Raw genomic sequence first — 19170 nt, 5'->3', positions numbered from 1 at the left:
AATCAAAAATAGTCTTAGTCTTATCACTCTTAGTGCAATAAATCACAATCTTATGAGTATAATATAATCAAATTTCAACATATTTCTTTTGAAGGTTAGTACTAACTGAAAACGCGGTGAATGCAATAAAATTATTATTAATTATTTATATCATTAACGACATTTTTAAAAATTGGAGCTTAACTATCACCTGTGCTATATTTCAATACTTCATCAATATGTTTATCAATATGTATTTTATCAATATCAAACTATATAGAAAATAACTAAATTAAAATCATTTTATTTATTTATAAAACTGAACTTCTAGCATACAAACACATAAAGAGATAGTTGACAGGAATAATCCTTAAACCCAGATATACCGAAACTTTATATGATACACAAAAGTTATAAATTGCCACTCTTTCAGCAAAATGATTCAACATTTCTTTTTCTCTTTTTTTTCTGTTTAGTTATTTATTAATCCTCACGGACTAACCGGCTCTTTAATAAAAATTTATGTCCCTGTTTATCAGTTTATTTATGAATAGGCGAACGATAAAAAACTTTAAGGATTAAATAGTTTGATGATATTAGTGCTTCGTGATAAATGCGATACAATTTGATAATAAGTTCTCACTGTTTTCGACCACCGATGTTTTCGATAAATACCCCTTATTTATATTTTACTATGGTAACATATCTAACACGTCACTCAATAATTCTCCGATCAAAGGAAAACATTTTTTCTTATTAGAAGCTCGACTTTGCTCTGATCGCAATATCTTTTTTGTAGAAAGATTTATTTCTGGTCGATAAACAGGTGTCATGTTCGAGTCCAACCAACTAACAGTCTTTTTAGTATGATAAGGATTCGTTTAAAATGTGTTCATAATCTTACTTTATCCATTTCCCAATTTTGTGGACTAGAAAACCAACATCTTCAACATCATCGGTACTTCTACAATAATATCTGATAAATACAGAATCTCTATATACAAAGTAGTGTATAGTACTTTCAGTGTTCTAACGAAATTATTTTTATTAAAAATTACTTCGCGATAACCACTGCAAATTGTAAATCTATAAATTAAAATAAAATTTTGACCTGAATTATTTGAAGGTTATTACAAATATATTATATAACAATATTATGTAACAACCCTTTAATTAATTAACAAAAATATACAAAATATACTTTTCAATAAAAATTAGCCCCATCACTGAATAATTCATTTTTTCATTGTCCCAAAAGCTTGCACATAATTAACTGATTCATTGACTTGAGAATACCTTCATTCGATGAATACTTACATAGAGAATCACGCGGAACTGCAGTCTTAATCACGCAGTCAATGTATCATTTATTTGATTGAAACTGTAGATGCAGATTCCTAGACAATGTTTGCCACGCGCTCCAAGTTATTTTCTACTTCATCTGCATGTATCAAACTGGAGACTAATTAAGTGATTTCATATACTCTCGTTCTCATTCACATCTCATCACTACATTACTTTATTTATAAAAAGTGCAATATTAAAAAGTTTGAAAGTCTGTTGTGTTCAAAACTTAAGGTAAACATATTGCATTAACAAAGACGATAATTTTAATACATAGTCTACCCAAAGTAGCAATTAACTCACGTCATCTCAATTTGTGCCATTGATAGATAACAATATTCCAATATAAATAAAATAACAAAACAAAAATATTATAAAATATAATTTATTTTAACATTACAGTATAAGAGTTACAGCATATTCAACCAGAGTGATCACAAATATGAAGCAGCGATATGAAATTTAACAAAACAAGAAAACGACAGAACAACATTTGCTGTTTGTTTATAACCTCTTATTATCACTAATATTTTCAAGAACTTTGCAGATGTTTGACAACCGAACGATTTCGGCTAATTCGGTTACATGTTCGAACGTATCAGGCAGGAGAGAAGAGATAGGAAAAAGAGAAGGAAAATATTGTCTGCTATTAAAACGAATTTACAAATTGCAATAAGCAATATATTATTGATGACAATTTACATCTTGATGACGTGAGTTCATTGCAACTTTGGATAGACTATAGTTAACTGCTTGAAAATAAGGAAATTATTAAGATTTCCTTTTAAGCAATCACTGAAAAACATTTACCATAAAAGCATAATGAGAACATGATTATGTAATATGACAATGTTCGAAAACATACATGAAAACTCTTAAAATTAAAGGTCCATCATATTCATCTGACATTAATTTCAATTTTTATCAAGTCACACCTATTTAAGAACACCACCTGGAGGATAAACAGCTTTAAAACAATTAAAGTGGCAAGGTCTATTGAACAGATTGAATGGAAATTCGATGAAATCTTAAAAGACCAACTATAAAAATAACATGTATCAAACAAGCCGAGAAATCTATGACGTTTTGTACACAGAGCTAAATGCTGACGCTTCTTGAAAGATGCCATTACGAATGTCTTTATGCTAAATATGTGGTTATTATTTTAGAAATTCTCTTGATATTATACTTTAATACTTTGTCACTAAGAATAATGGAACTATTATTTTATACAACTGGAACTATTATGATATTTCAAAAATGAGGCGTATTTCAAATATTTCACTACAGTCTGTATTCATTTATTTATTTATGAAAGCATCAAATAACTGAATTAACATAGTAAAATTATATCTTCCGAAAAACATAATGTAGACAGCTATGGCAATATTCAACAAAAACATAACAGGTCAATTGAAAAGTCCACGGCCTGATACATAGATGGCGCTACTAGAATTAAATCCATATATTTTTTAGTTAGCCCTAACCCCAAAAGATGCGTCTATAAATTTGGAAGCTATCGGATCATTAGTTTGTGAATTATGGCATTTTGAGTGACTCAACCATCAAGGATTGGTATGCTAAGTTTAGACGTGGTGAAATGAGCATCGAAGACGGTGAACGCAGTGGACGCCCAAAACAACGGCGAGTTGATGATTCGGAGCAGTGTTTGAGATGATCAAACGTAATAAACCCGAGTTTTTAGGTCAATATGTGACATGGCTCCATCATTTGACTCCGAAGTCCAATCGATAGTCATCCGAGTGGACTGCACACGATGAATCCGTCCCAAAGCGTGGGAAAACGCAACAGTCAAAGTTCTGGCGTTTGTATTTTGGGATGCGGATGGAATAATTTTCATTAACTACATTGAAAAAGGAAGGACCATCAACAGCGACTATTACATAGCGTTATTAGACCATTTGAAGGACGAAATCGCCAAAACACGGCCACATTTGAAGAAAGAGGAAGTGCTGCTTCACCAAAACAAAACGTCACAAGTCAGTGAAAACGATGGCCAAAATTCATGAATTGGGCTTCGAATTGCTTCCTCATCCACTGCATTCTCCAGATCTCGCCCCCAGCGACTAATTTTGGTCGATTAAAGAAGTGATCGACGAAATTGAGGACTGTTTTGAAGCAAAGGACAAATCGTACAACAAAAATGGTATCGAAAAGTTGAAGGGTCACAATAATCAGTGTACCACTCTTGAAAGGAATTATGTTGAATAAAAAAACTAATTTTGACAAAAAAATGTGTTTTACTATGGTAGGCCAGGGACTCAATTGACCTGTTAATTACTGTGAACGTAATAAGGTTGAATGAATCTTTAAAAAACATAAGTATTTTTGTGCATTGATGTGAAAAACATATTCTTAATCTGGTTTCATTAAAACTTTTAAAATCTGAACTAGAGTTACTATTATAGTTCGGTATATGAAAGGCGTAATAAACAAGCCAACAACTTAGTTCGCGAATAATGATTAAAAGATCCTACTTTGTTTCCGAGTAAACTTGAGAGCCCTCTTGGCACCTATTGTTTTAACCATTCGGCTTATTCTTCTAAGACGCTTATTTTATGGTTTATTAACGTTAAACCTAATGTATTTAAATATAAGCAAAGGCAATTTTGAAATAATATGGATATTATAAAATACTATCTTTATTATTAGTCGTTTTTATTTACATTTTATAAAGAATAGTTAGTTGTATTATTTATTCCCTGGTAATAGAACACCTTTCAATAGTGAGTTTATTAACATGTAACCATTAGATGTACAAATGTGATTGCACCTTCTTTTGATAACTAAAAAATAAACTAATTAAAATAACTACTTATTAAGAAATAAATTTTCAGAATAAAAAACTGTGCAATATCCACTCTGCAAAATAAAATGGATATTTATTAAATAATGCAGACTTTTGTAATGTTTGAGGAATATCACATTGAATAAGAATCTGTTGAGAATCTAAGTCTGAAGAAATAGAATTCAAAAAATATATGACATTTATAGAGCATTTGTTACGATTTATATAGGTGTTATAAATAATTTGAACAAAATTGAAATTTAGTTCTACATAGAGAAAATTGGCATCTGTTGTGTTCTTACATTGAAAACATTAATATACATTAACATGCTACTGTCAAAATGTAAGAGTAGGTCCCCGCAATCGACATAAATATTGCACGAGTATATATTCATATTAATATATGATATATTGGTATCATTATTATAGATTTACTGAATATGTAACAAAATAACAAAATATGAATCATGCCACATCATAATATATATATCATTCTGTGTACCATCGGTAACACACCGAAGTATTTAGCTCAAAACAAAATAACAGTTATAGAACATCGTCCTTGGTTAGTAAATTTATTCGAAGTATCCGAATCTTAGCAGAAACTCTGGAATAAAACGTTGATTTTCCAGCCACTTCTGTAAAAATGGTGAAACACACTATCTGCATATACAGTTACACACAGCAAAATAAAAAGAACTGAGTTAAATATGTGTATATATAACAAATGTTTATTCCATAAAAATCCGTAGAAGAAGAATTCATTAGTTACGTTGTTCAACAAATTAAAAATACATCACCTAATAGTTAATACAATGCTGTAAGATGCATATAATACTTACTAATAGAAATTATTGCAACGGACTTCCATTTCATGTCGGCAACAACTTTTGCAAATCCTCTAGTAATTTGCGCTAGATTAGGTCCCATTTGCAAGATATCATTATTTTCCTCCATGATAATCTGAAAATAATGTATTTGAAAATTAGTGATCTCTTTTTTATCCCTATTTAAAAGACAATAAGCTTTTATTCAGATCTAAGCGATTGTTACTTTATTCATTAGATTCAGACTTTTCATTATCTATAAAAAATCAGTAATTTTTTTGCGATTAACCCGATAGATGTTTTCTTTAAATGCATTTACGTGTATGAATAATTAAAATAATACCCATCATTAACATATCCCTATAAAAATCCAACATCTTCAAATCACGTTCCAAATCTAAGTCGACTAATAGCGATCGCAAACACTATTACAAATTTGCAGTTTTAAAGTATGTAGGAACCATTAAGGTCTCTACTCCAACGCCATCATTAAAATACCACTCTTTTAGAAATCGATGGTTTCTCAAAACATGTGGGTTTGCAGAGAAATTATTTATGTTTACATTATATCTAACAAAAATATCGATCGTTTACAGCAAAAAAAAGCAAAATATCTATTTATAACTGTCGTAATATTTACGGATAACTGCACATTTAAATTATAAACAAGGTAAACGTGTTTTGTCTAGCACAAGAGCAACCCCCAATAGTTTGGAACATGTAACCCGTAAGATATTGACTCAAAAGACAAAAACAAGTATTTCTAGATATAGTCACATGTATCTAGTTTTTAATCTGCATCGATCCTTTGCTATTGCGTATGCTATTTAATATGAAAACAAAATCCTTGTCTCAGGAACTAAAATTCTAAGACGTATTCAAATTATTTCTATGATGTGAAACTATGTCTTCTTTGAGATTGATCATTATCTTCTCACTCACTATTATTTTCCATCTAAACATTTATTTCGCCTTTAGTGAATCACGTCATTCGAAAAACATCCAACATTATAAGAGTATATATTGTATATAAAAAAATGAAATTAAATGAATAGGAACTAGTCAAATAAAATAAAAACATTTCACACTAAAATGTCATGGTCTTTCTAGTTATTAATCCATAGCCAGCATTCGAGGAGAGTGCTCACTTCACAGCCAATATTCTACTTAGTGCCATAAAACTTCAAATATACTTCAACAAATCTCAGTTCAGTTGTTAGTCTTCTAATTATTAAATTGCAATCTCTAATATTAAGCCATGTCTTATTTTAATAAAACTGCTCATTATGTCTTCTATATATATGATGAGACCCTTATTTCTCAATAAATCTTGCAATTCTTAATATGTATCTTTTCAATATTGGATAAAATATTGCCTTTTTCAACGGTGTACTATTAATGAACTCTATTTTCTAGATTTTAAACTATATTAAAAAAAATATATATTTTTATATATTTTAAAGAAATATAATTTGGAAGAGCATTTAGAAATTAACCAATTACAATCATATAATAATTAAACAGTACTTACTTTGGGGCAGTTCCAAAAATATACCGTAAAATTAAAGTAGTTATTCAGATACTGAACTGATGCACACATGTCTGGATCAAAAGATCCAATTACCAGCTCGGCAGAAGAAAGAGTATGAAGAAATTTCTGATTATTCTCGCATACATCTGAAACAAAAATAAATAATATTATTGCCAACTTAACTTATGTCTATTAATTAACTACTGATAACTATTTTCTCTTAATAAACTATTTCTAACAAACTGCATCATTTAGTTGGTTTTTGATAGAAAACAATAGATCAACAATATTCGTATTTTATCAAAAATATTGTCATAGATGTAGTTTAAGGGGAATGGACAGGTGTGAAATACATGCTATGTTCACACGCCATGTTCCAGTAAAAGAGGACAAAGAAAACGGTTTTCTTTTTGTTCAAAATTGGCTTTATTCATCAACGTAATCTCCATAAAGAGCCACACAATCATTCTAGCGCCAATCTAACATTTCAATACCACTTTTGTAAAACGATATATCTTTTGCCTCAAAACGAGGCTGTCATCCAGTTACTGTCCACTCAGATGAGACTCGTTTTGATTCCAGAGTGAAGTGATAGATCCATGTTTCATCCAATATCCAAAACTTCAGTTTGTTACATTTAGACATGGCCAAACACTGCTCAGAATCATCAACACGTTCTTGTTCTTGATCAACAGTGAGCAAACGCGGCACCCGCTTTGAACAGAGCTTTCGTATACTCAAATGCTTATGCAATATAAAACCAACACGTTCTTTTGATATATTTACGATGTCAGCTAACTCACGCAACTTCACTTTTCAATCATTCAAATGATTTTATGGATTGTTTGATGTTTTCTGATGTTACCACCTCATATACCTCACATACTGATGGATAGGAGTCCTTATAACACTTTTTAAGCCATTGATTCGCTTGAATGGATTATTCCTATCAAGAAGCAGTGTAAAATTAAAACACAAAATTGTTTTTGTTCTATTGTTTTTAAAATAATAAAAGTAGTGTCACTCTTAGCACAATAACTCACAAACTTATGAGTAGAATATCATGAAATTTTAATAGCTTTTTTTTTGAAGATTAATATTAACAGAAAAAGAGGTGAATGCAATAAAACTGGCGCCATCTATGTGTTAACACCAGAACTCTTCAGTCCATGTGTTGTCTATAAATCACACACACATCACGGTGCCAATCGATTTTCTGACACACTTTTTCAAGTTAGATTTATTAATTTAAAATGAATTTTTCTTATCAATTGAAATGTATAAGTAAAATATTGGTTCGTAAATATGACTAACCTATTAAAAAATTGACAGTATAGCTTATAATATGATTTCAATATTTCACTTTCGATTTATCATGAAATAATAATGACTTATTATCTGACTTAATATGACTTATCTATCAATACCTCGCTGAGTATACCTCGTACTGAAATATAGATATACGGATTAACTATCTAAGTAAGGAACAACAAGAATAATTATTGAAAGAGCCATAAAATTCACGTCCAGTGATACCAAAAAATAAATGGATAACACTTTTTATTAATTCAAATTAGCTACAGATAAACAGACATTTAGAAATTACTTTGTTGCCTTAACAGCTTATACTGAGTTTGCATGTATCTAACCAAAGAATCATAATTGGTTATCCGTTATATTTCAATAATAATTCGGATTATTTTATTGAAGATCTTCTATTCTTCTTGTAATTCTAAATATAAGTTACTTAATATTGAAGTAAAATCGATAATAAATGCTAAGTCACTAAGACAAATTTCATCATTTAAATGTTCACAGTTTCGACAATAAATCAGTAAATCGCCGCAGAAATGTAGCTATGCTAAGCCATCTGACATCGGTACGTAATAAAAATTCAGGTTGTCCTTTATCAAGGTGCAGTTGGGAGAGGCGCCGTTTGAAATGATATGTCCTTACATGTTTTATATTTATTCTGTTGTTAGCTAATTGTAAATTATGGTGAATTATGCAATTGATAGCTCAAAAAGCTGGTGATTCATCTCTGAAATCCATCTAACCTTGGCAAATTGAATGCATTAAGTATTGCTAGAGAATGTTGTATTCAACAATCGCTTCAAAGTCCATGGTATACCGGATTCCACTGCGGATGAATTGTGAACGATCGTCGATCTACCAAAATAGGCCTCGCAATCGAATGGTCAATTACAACATCATTACATTAATGCATAAATTAATTAGTTCTATACATTAAAAGTTCGCGTTAAAGAAAATTTCATTTGAGATGTTCATCGTAGCATCTTCGTAGGAACCACAAAAGATTAATCACTAAACAATAATTAGCAAGTTAAACAGGCCAAAATAAAATGGAAACCATCCAACAACATTTATTGAAAAAAAAGCAATTTTATTAGTTGCATGTAGTATTCTATTCCACCTAAAACAAATTAACTTCGCTCAACTTAACTTCAAACCAAATAACATCATTATATTAGTACATAAATTAGTTAGTTATATACATTAAGAGTTCGCGTTAAAGAAAATTTCATTTAAATCATATGCTAATTGTTATATAATTGTGTATAAAATTAAGCACTCTCCATAAAAATTAAAGAGACACGCAGGCAGAACTTCCAATAGCATTATCCTGCATACAAATACAGTTTTACCCACGATTAATATTAAGGATCCCTCAATTAAATATCTTTTTATACCATTTTTATACTAGCGACCCGCCCCGGCTTCGTACGGGTGCAATGCTGATACTAAATTAAATACACTACAGAAAAAATATGAACGTTGTATATAAAAACATAGCGGCCCGCTCCGACTTTGCACGGGCATAAAATATATATGCCTATGTCACTCAATGAAAACATGATTAAAATCGATCCAGTATTTTTGGTTCATTCATTACTGCCCTTGGCCTGCACGTATTAAATTTGGAGTAAAACAATTCCTCTTCCCCTATACTTACTATGAAGATTTCCTGCTATCTTTGGAATATCTAAATTCATACAATTTTTATTACATTACACATTTTTAAACGCAAATTTTAAATTTGTAATATCTCCGAAAATATTTGTTTAATTTACATGCTGTAAGGAACCATATTGATCTATATTAATTGCACACTGTATTTCAGGTATTTAATTCGATAAGGATTAATGCCGTATTGCTTAAAATAGCTTCGTAAATAAGCCATTTTCTCACGTAAAAAGTAAACAATAAAAATGGTTAATGTGGGTTATCCCTAAAAGATAAACATATACCATCGCGGACTTTTTTGTAGACCTTTTTATGGTGTACAATACTGTAGTACATTAATTTTATCTAACTCGTAGGGTTAGGCAGCGTTTTTGCTAATTGCTAAATAAGCCTAAAAAAATAGGTTAATTTACGACATCACGTTAGAAACCTCTAAAATTAGCAATGTTGCCTTAGTATATTATGCATGTATTATACATATAAACCTTCCTCTTGAATCACTCTATCTATTGAAAAAATCCGCATCAAAATCCGTTGCGTAGTTTTAAAGATTTAAGCGCACATAGGGATATAGGGACAGAAAAGGCGACTTTGTTTTATACTATGTAGTGATTTTGGAATATCAACTATTCACAAGTTCCGTCCGTTTTAACTTTGGCGCTTTGTTGAAAAGAATTAGTTATAAATATACACAGCATACGAAAATATGTGTGTTCTAGTTTTAAGGCATCTATTTTAAATAACAATCTTTTCATAAAATTAGAAATACCACTCAGTTAGGCTCTATCCATAGATCAAAATAAGTGATAATCAAATGCAACAACGTTTGAAGAAAGTAACAGGTACTGAATTTAATTCAAATCATAAAATATGTAATATACTTGATTGTTCAATAATTTCATAGAGAACCTTCAGCTCATCAACAGTGGAACAAGAACGGTTTATTATCGTAATGTTTTGGATGCAATTTTCGCGAAAATGATACCCGATTTATGAAAAAAAAGTTTCCATAAAGAACATACACTCACTAAAAAATCATCTCCAAATCAGTAAATTGAACTACGAACTGAAAACGTCCAACTTTCAATTGGAGTTTTATCAATTCAATTTAAAATCAAATACACACTCAATATCCCATCAATCAAATTCTCATATCTCAAAAATTCTTACATGAAATTATTTTTATCAAATAAAAAGGTAGTAATAGCTGTAAAATGGTATTTTAGAAGCATTCCAAAACATCACCATTGGAATAAGTTTATTAATAACATAAATAAATAACAAACAAAAAATGTACAATCTTAATTTACAAACTAATTTATCGGTCGGTATATTTATACCAAATTAAGATAAAATTAAACAACTTAAGCTAGATTTAAAAGTAATACTTTACACTATACATGTTCGTATGATTTCGTGTTGTCCAATATTACTTCCATGTTGCTATGATTTAGTCACATTATTTCATGTTTTAAGGCGAAACCTTGAATAACTTAAATAACGTAAATACATTTCGAGGTCATCGTGCAGCTCTTCGTTGATTACGTAGTGATAAACATTAGTAATTAATCGTAGAACTTTATTTGGTCAATGCTGAATTACTAGTTGGTTTAATGTTTCAGTGCAACCCCATATTTACACCGCATAGGTCAAAATTGACTTAATGATTGACCGATAAAGCAATTTCTTTGATTTTAGGTCAAGTTGAGAGTTGGCCTTTCGACTATTCCCGTCACTTCCGTTGCTTAATTTTGAGTTTGATCTGATCGGTTCCTTGTATAACACGATATTCCGAAAAGTTATTGAACACATTAGTCTGGTAGATATAATTTTTTTTTCATACTCTCATTTTTAATGAATATCAATGTATATCAATCTAAAACCGAATATGTTGATACTTAAACTTAAAAGGCACATACAAAGTGTGCACATATTTTCTTATCTAAAAAAATCAGATATTTGTGTATAACGTTATTGCTGAACTAATGTGACGGAAGGGCAGAAGTCGTTCAGTGCAAAAGCCATCAGTTCGATTTTTAAGCACTAAACATATCATATGGGAAACCGTAGAAATACAGCGGGGAACGACTTTTTGTTGTTGTTCTAGTTTGGTTAAAACATTTGTCAAATTACCTAGGCTAGGTAGCGGACCGCGGGGCCTGAAGAGTTCCTTATTTTCAATCATTATTTCTTTATTCCTATTTTTCCTCATACCACCTTTAATTGGCCTACCAATTGTAATACTTAATTAAATAACTGCGTAATTTATTGAGCAAATATCTAACACTAAAAAGAGAAAATTAAAATATGTTTAACAAAAAAACTTGAACCGACATCAAAAAATAAATAAAGAACTCATTAAAAGGTAACAAACAATCAAACTTAGATTTTTAATACAAAAAAAAACGTTTTAAAATAAAATAAGTACATAATAATCGTTGCAATAACTCAATAAATATAAAACTCATTTAACCTATCCACTATACATATTTTAAATTCTACTATATACATACAATTTAGCTTAATACCTCCCTAAATCTATTTATCTATTTACAATATTATTTAACTGATCAATTGAATAGTCCCCGGCCTAATATAGTAAAACACATTTTTTTTCGCAAAAATAGTTTTCTTATTCAACATAATAATTCCCTTCAAGGGTGATACGCTGATTATAGCGATTCTCCTACTTTTCGATACCATTTTTGTAGTACGATTTGCCCTTTGCTTCAAAATAGGCCTCAGTTTTGGCGATCACCTCTTTATTGCACAAAAATTTCTTCCCAGCATTTATTTTGAGATCTGAGTACAGGAAATAGTCGCTGGGGGTCAAATATGCAGAATACGGTGGATGAGGAAGCAATTCAAAGCTCAATTCATGGATTTTTGCCATTGTTTTCACTGACTTGTGACACGCTGCACTGTCTTGGTAAAGCAGTACTTTCTTTTTCTTGAAATGCGGCCGTTTTTCGGCGATTTCGTCCTTCAAATTCGGTCCAATAACGCTATGTAATAGTCGCTGTTGATAGTCCTTCCTTTTTCAAGGTAGTCAATAAAATTATTCCAAGCGCATCCCAAAATACAGACGCCAAACCTTGCCAGCCGACTATTGCCTTTCCCCACGCTTTGGAGCGGGTTCATAGTGTGCAGTCCACTCGGATGATTGTCGATTGAACTTCGGAGTGAAATGATGGAGCCATGCTTCATCCATTATCACATATCGACGCAAAAATTCGAGTTTATTCCGAATCATCAACTCGTCATTGTTTTTGGTCAAAAGTGAGCTCGCGCGGTACCCACTTTGCACGGAGCTTTCTGATACCCAAATATTCGTGAATGATATTATGTACAAGTTCAGTTGATATCTTTATAACTTTATCTCCATTTCATTCAATTTCAATTTACTGTCATTCAAAATCATTTCGTAGATTTTTTAAATGTTTTCGTCGGTAATAACCTCTTTTGGGCGTCCACTGCATTCACCATCTTCGGTATCCATTTCACCACGTCTAAACTTAACATACCAATCCTTGACGGTTGCTTTTCCTGAGGCAGTGTCCGGAAACTCGGCATCAAGCCAAGTTTTTGCTTCAACTGTATTTTTTCCCTTCAAAAATCAATATTTTATGAACACACAACATTACTTTTTATCCATTTTTTTCACAATAACAAAAGTTTTACTCAAAATGCTATAATTCACAAAGTAATGATCCCACAGCTGTCAAATTTATACACGCATCTTTTGAGGGTTAGGCTAAGCTAAGTTAAAAAACATACGAATATAATTCTAGTAGCGCTATCTATGTGTTAGGCCGGAAACTTTTCAATTGCCCTGTTAACCACTGCCAATTGATCACTTTGAAGCCGGTGTAAAACCCAAACAATACAAAAACAAAAACATTATTTGGTGTCATATACACAAAATTAAATTAGGAAGAAAACAAATCTAATTTAATATAATTGTTTCAAATATATAGTAAGTTCATAATTCAAGAGAGTCATCCACATCGATGTGAAAATGTATAGGAATAAAATCTTACTATGCGTATGGTGGAATCAACATGGAAAAGTGTTTTACAAGCTTATAAAACCAAATTAAACTGTAACAGATGGAAAGTCAAGAACCAAATCAAAAGTATTTTAATTGATATAGTACCAATTTTCCATACTAAATGCCTTTTCAGAATGAAAAAATTATTAGAATAAGTACAAACACCTAATATAGAAAAATTATTATAAAGAGATAAAATTACTCAAATAAATATTTAAAAACATACAAAATTACTTCCCTCAATGGTTCTTAACTTTATAATGGCAAGAATTTGGTTTTAAATCTAATGATTTCAATAATTTCATAATATAAACCAATTAATGTTTATGTCGATAGGTACCTAGTATACTTATTACGTCTATGATCTATTGATTTCGACCACTATTTGCCGCTAAAGTTGTCGATAGGAGAGAGGCAGAAGCAAAATTGTACATGTTTTATCATGAATTTTTCAATAGATTGGACCTTTAATGGGCGATATACGACGATATACCCTATAAACATATTGGCGAAGCAGCAGCTAACCAATTTTTATTTAGATAATAGATAATAATAATTCTTATTATATGAATTAACATGAAATGTTGCGGAATATTTTAAATTATTAAACTGTACTATAACAGGCTATCTAAGAAACTGTATTAGTAAATCAAATAACGTTTAATAAACAATTTCTTTAAATTTATTTATTATATTGTTATTGTTCGTTACCGACTAACCTACAATTCCGCATTACAACAACTTAAATTTAGGTATATATTTATAGGACCCATCGACCTTATCTTGGTCTCTAATAATGTTTATGTATTAACACTGTTTTACTATTAAAGGCACCTCACTACGCCACACTAAACAAGTGTTGGTGGTTTGATTACTTCGAACTGTTCTGGTGTTATCCAAGAGTTGTACTAAGTCGATACTGACATCAGAATGGAATCTTTCCTCATGTCTTCTTGCGATTCTCTTGTCTGAGTGATCGTAGTCACTTAGTCATCACTGTAGAATATGGGTGCACCTACAACATTTTTCAGGATTTTATTTTGGAAAACTTATACTGTATTTATATTACTTTTCGCGGCACATCCCCATAAATAATTTCCGTACGTCCATATAGGTTTCAAAACTTGCTTGTATAGTAGCAATTTATTACGTAGTAATAACTGTGATTTTCTTCCAATTAACCTATATAGTTTCCTACATTTGAATTCCAATTCTTTTCTTTCCTTTTTACATGTTCCTTCCTACGAAGTTTTGCATCAAGATTCATTCCGATATACTTAGCATATATACCTAGATTTACATTCGTTAATTTTTATTGTACAGAATTGAGTCTAATTATTTATTTATAATAAATCAGACGGAATTGACAGAAATTAGAACAAAAAATCATATGCAGCAACCAAACTCATTATTAGTCGAATAGTTATCGAAAATGAAGCTGACGAAATAATACTAACTGACACTAAGGAAATATGTATATTAACAATATCCACCTTTTTTGGACTAAATTTGTAATAGGACATAAGTGATAAAAATCTATTACATTCCATTTCCACACAGGGCATATAACAATAGTTCTTCATAAAGTTCGCTTAATGAAAAACTCTGTATTACAATAAAATAGAGGCTAACCTCTTATCGATGCAAAACTAATAACAATAAATAAATTACAAGTTCGCGTAACTGTGTTTCTAAATATAGTAAAGTGTAGATTATAGCCTCCTGTCACTGCAGAACTATTAACTTTGTTATACTAAAGACGTTATGAATTTAATCGATGAAACGTAACCACGTTCGGAGTCCTTCCATCTATTTCATTTAGAGCAGACATAATAGAACTAATATAATAGCGAACTAATCTAGATTCTTTATAAATTTCAAATTACGTTCATCATTATTCTCTTTATTAACGTCATTAAAGAGAGTATGAGAAAATTAAATTAATTGAAGGATTTCTGTGTCGTAATATACTTTTATAATACTTTTCTTGTATTATAAGGTAATACATTTTTGAATTTAAATGATACATAAAAACTCCCAAAAAGTTTGCAGTTTAAAACATTTTTTATATATTTTTTTACAACATAGCGTTATTAACTTTCCGAAAATTTCATCTGAAGTACGATCCATTATGTCATATACCTGCTAATTAATTTAAAATATTCAAATAATATTGTAAGCCTAGTTAAATCTGTTGAATAAAACGGTATCGACGAATTTATCACGTTTTTACATATTGTTTTTGATCATTGTAATACGAGATAATAGCCCGCAAATAAATCGGAATTATACCCAGAAAAATGGGATATATAATATTAAGCGCATATATATAGCACGTCCTGAAAATTAAATATAATCAACAATATTATCATAGTTCTTTATTAAAATAAATAAATATAAGAGTTAAGATGCTACCATCAGTTGACTTATTTTTACATTTTATTAATTATGTTATACCAAATAGTGTTAAAAAGTAACTTCCTGAATAAATGTCTATTATCAAAATATTGAACTATCGGGATCTTGCTTTAACTGCCACTAATATTTCTTTATCAACCATTAACAATCACTTATCGGCTAAATAAAGCTGAAGTGAAAAATGTGGTGAAAGACGGCAACCAATTTAGTGCGAATTTAAAGCATTTGAAAAAAAAAGTAAATCGCTAAATTAAATGAATAGAATATGTTAAAATTTTTCAAAAACTTTTAACATATTAAATACTGAACGCCATCAAATTAGTACTCAAATTGTTACTGGCAGTACAAGAAGTACGATAAGGAAAAAACATTAAGAAATAAAGAATATAATGTAGACAGCATTTTTATTAACTATTAATTATATTAGAAGAGCAAATGAGCCCCGCCAGTTGCTGTTATTAGGTTCTTGGATGTAATATAATAAACTTCTGATAATTTTTTCACTTTTAAACGTCATTTATTGAGAAAAACTTGTACAATATATATTAATCAAAATATTTCAATCGCTATCTATCAACCTGAAAGTACCTTGATATAAAAACGATATTGGTTTGGGCGTTTTGATGGTTCTTGCGGTTGGGACTGTTGTAATAGACCCACTTTTTATCGCCAGTCACCAGATAAATATCTTCTTCTTGCCTGACAAGCAATAATAATGAAATAGAATTATAATTTTGGATGAAATTAAATGGAATTTTCAGTTAATTCTCATTCAAGGCACATTTTCTCCTTTTATTAACCGACTTCCAAAAAGGACGAGGTTCTATGTTCGGCTTTATATATATTTTTTTTAATGTATGTTCGCCGATTTCTCCATCAATTGTGGATAGATTTTTAAAATTCCTTTTTTGTTCGAAAGAGTTCAATTCCGAGGTGGTCTCATTGGACCTGAAATCGAGAAGAACTCAGTCCAAAAGCTATTCACTTTACTTTTTAAGTACTAACTATAGCATATAAGAACTCGTAGAAGTATTGTAGACAACAGCTTCTATGGTGTAATGGTTAAAGCGTTTAGCCCCCAAACGGGTACGGAGGTTGCGGGTTCGATTCACGGGAACAATAACTCTTTGTTGTTGTTTAGTTAAAACATTTGTCAAATCACCTAGGCTAGGTAGCGAAACCCGGGGTCTGAAGCGCTCCTTATTTGCACTCAGTGTTTCTATATTCCTATTTTTCCTCCTACAGGCTGCACCTTTACTTGACCTACCCATTATAAAATTAAATTATATAACTGAGTAATTTATTGAATAAATATTTAACATTAATAAATTATGTTCGTATTTTATATTAAAATGTTTTCTTAGGTGTTAAAATTCTAAGTTTCATTATTTTTTTAACTTTTAGTGAGCTCCTTGTTTATTTTTTGAAATCGGTTCAATCTTTTTGTTAAAAATATATTATATCTTTTATATATCGCATATAAACATCTGAAAACACTTTACTCATCGATTGCTCAGCTATCTAAAAGTACTTGAGAGTGCTTTGATTCATCAGCAATTTATAAAACATTAAAATTAAAACCAACAGAGTCACATAACAGCACAGTTTCTAGAAGTGAAATCGAACAACAAAATTATAAATCTGAAAATGGTAATTTTATGTACAGAAATGTAATAATCGAATTTAATAATTAGATTGATTATAGAACATATTATTATAGAATATATAGAACAGTTATTTACACTGATGTTTCGCATTTTCACCAATAGATGTCCCTGATCAAAATACATTGCAGGAATGCTCGTTTGTTGTATGCATTGACTTTGTTTGTTCCAACACTCAAACAGAATTTACACGGGAACAGAAAACACTGATTAATTTAAAACTTGTTTATTTCGATGTCTACATGTGGTTGATGGGAGGATGGATCGGATATTAGGTTATGTCAAAGTTATGTGGAAATGGTACTGAAAAAGAATGAAATACTAAAGAAGAAAAAGAGAGAGATGTAGATGTACTGGTCGTTTTTACTCGAAACCGTGTGGTTCCAATCCTCTAGGATTGCCAATCTTAGAATCCAGCGTGGGTGTATATGTGGTGGCCTAAAAATTTGTAGCGGTCGCTACCACATGCGAAAACCGAATATTTTATATAGCTTATGTTAATTTATTTACAATTTATTTACACAAAATCCGGCTAGTAAGATTATGTAAAATTCTCAGGTTCAGAAATTGTACTAAACTTGGTACACTGGTTCGTAAGATTAACGAACAAGTTAAATTCGACGTTAAAGATTCACAGAAACATATCAGATTTTAGAGAAAACTTAACGATAATCTAACATGAAAATTGTAAAAAAGTCATAGAGCATTATCAATTCTTCGACATGGTCGACATTCTGGAAAAGTGTCTACTTTTCAACCAATACGCTGCTGTTGTTGGTACCAGAGATGTTCGAGCATTCTTCACTTCACTTCACTCAGCCATAGTTGGCGATCGGCCGCAACTGTTCTGACCTCAAACAATGTTAATGTGAAAAATCACCGTTTCAGAAGATCGATATCACCAGAAAAGAATGTGAGGAATTCGTTCACTTTCCATTCGACATTCCATTAAAACCGATTTCCAAACAATAATCTGCGTCTCCGAATTTGCTCCTTAAATAAGCTCTGATTGTCGCATCTTAAACGAATAATTCAGTCAAAGTCGGGCCCAAGTCTGGAGATGAAAGGAGAAAGTGGTCACATTGCCGCAGTTATCAGAACTATCAGAAACCAAGGAAACTGGGCAAAATAGCCATGGGCTAGAAGTAATCGATGAAGACTACTACTATATCAATGATGAGTGTTTGATATGAATAAATTTAGTTTTAAAAACATGAAACAATTCAAAATTACTTTTTCTCCTAGCCAACATATAACATATAACATATCTTCCAGTAAATTCCATCAAATCCATCGAAATTTCAACCAAACATTTCTATAAGCATTTTTAGGTTTAGATAAGAACAATTTAAATAAATTAAGGGAATCGTAAATAATTTTCTATGTTGAACACTTATAAATGTTATAAAACGATTCAATGGAGTTAAAAATCAAATCACATCTAACAAATAACTATTGTTAGGTATAATGTTTTTCCGTTTGGCATTTTCACTAATTTGTTTTCAGATATGTATTAAAATATCAAATTATAAAATTATATTATGTGTTTTTGAAAAATAAAG

At 30.5% G+C, this 19170-nt stretch overlaps 1 protein-coding gene across 1 annotated transcript in view; it reads right to left on the bottom strand.

Annotated features, from left to right (window-relative positions):
• LOC143192913 (retinal guanylyl cyclase 2) overlaps nucleotides 1-19170 on the bottom strand; it is a 190139-nt gene that overhangs the window by 152775 nt on the left and 18194 nt on the right. Inside the window, exons 3-4 of the mRNA XM_076398735.1 lie at nucleotides 6491-6636; nucleotides 4975-5095 (exon numbers count right to left, since the gene is read on the bottom strand). Of these exons, the coding sequence (XP_076254850.1) occupies nucleotides 4975-5095; nucleotides 6491-6636 (267 nt within the window). The remainder of the gene's footprint in view (nucleotides 1-4974; nucleotides 5096-6490; nucleotides 6637-19170) is intronic.

This window comes from Rhynchophorus ferrugineus, unplaced genomic scaffold (assembly GCF_030347505.1).
Source record: "Rhynchophorus ferrugineus isolate W39M unplaced genomic scaffold, kcgeb_rfMv2 rfM3, whole genome shotgun sequence".
NCBI lineage: Eukaryota > Metazoa > Arthropoda > Insecta > Coleoptera > Curculionidae > Rhynchophorus > Rhynchophorus ferrugineus.
The sequence above is the reverse complement of the archived record's forward strand: the minus strand, read 5'-3'. Positions and strand labels throughout refer to the sequence as shown.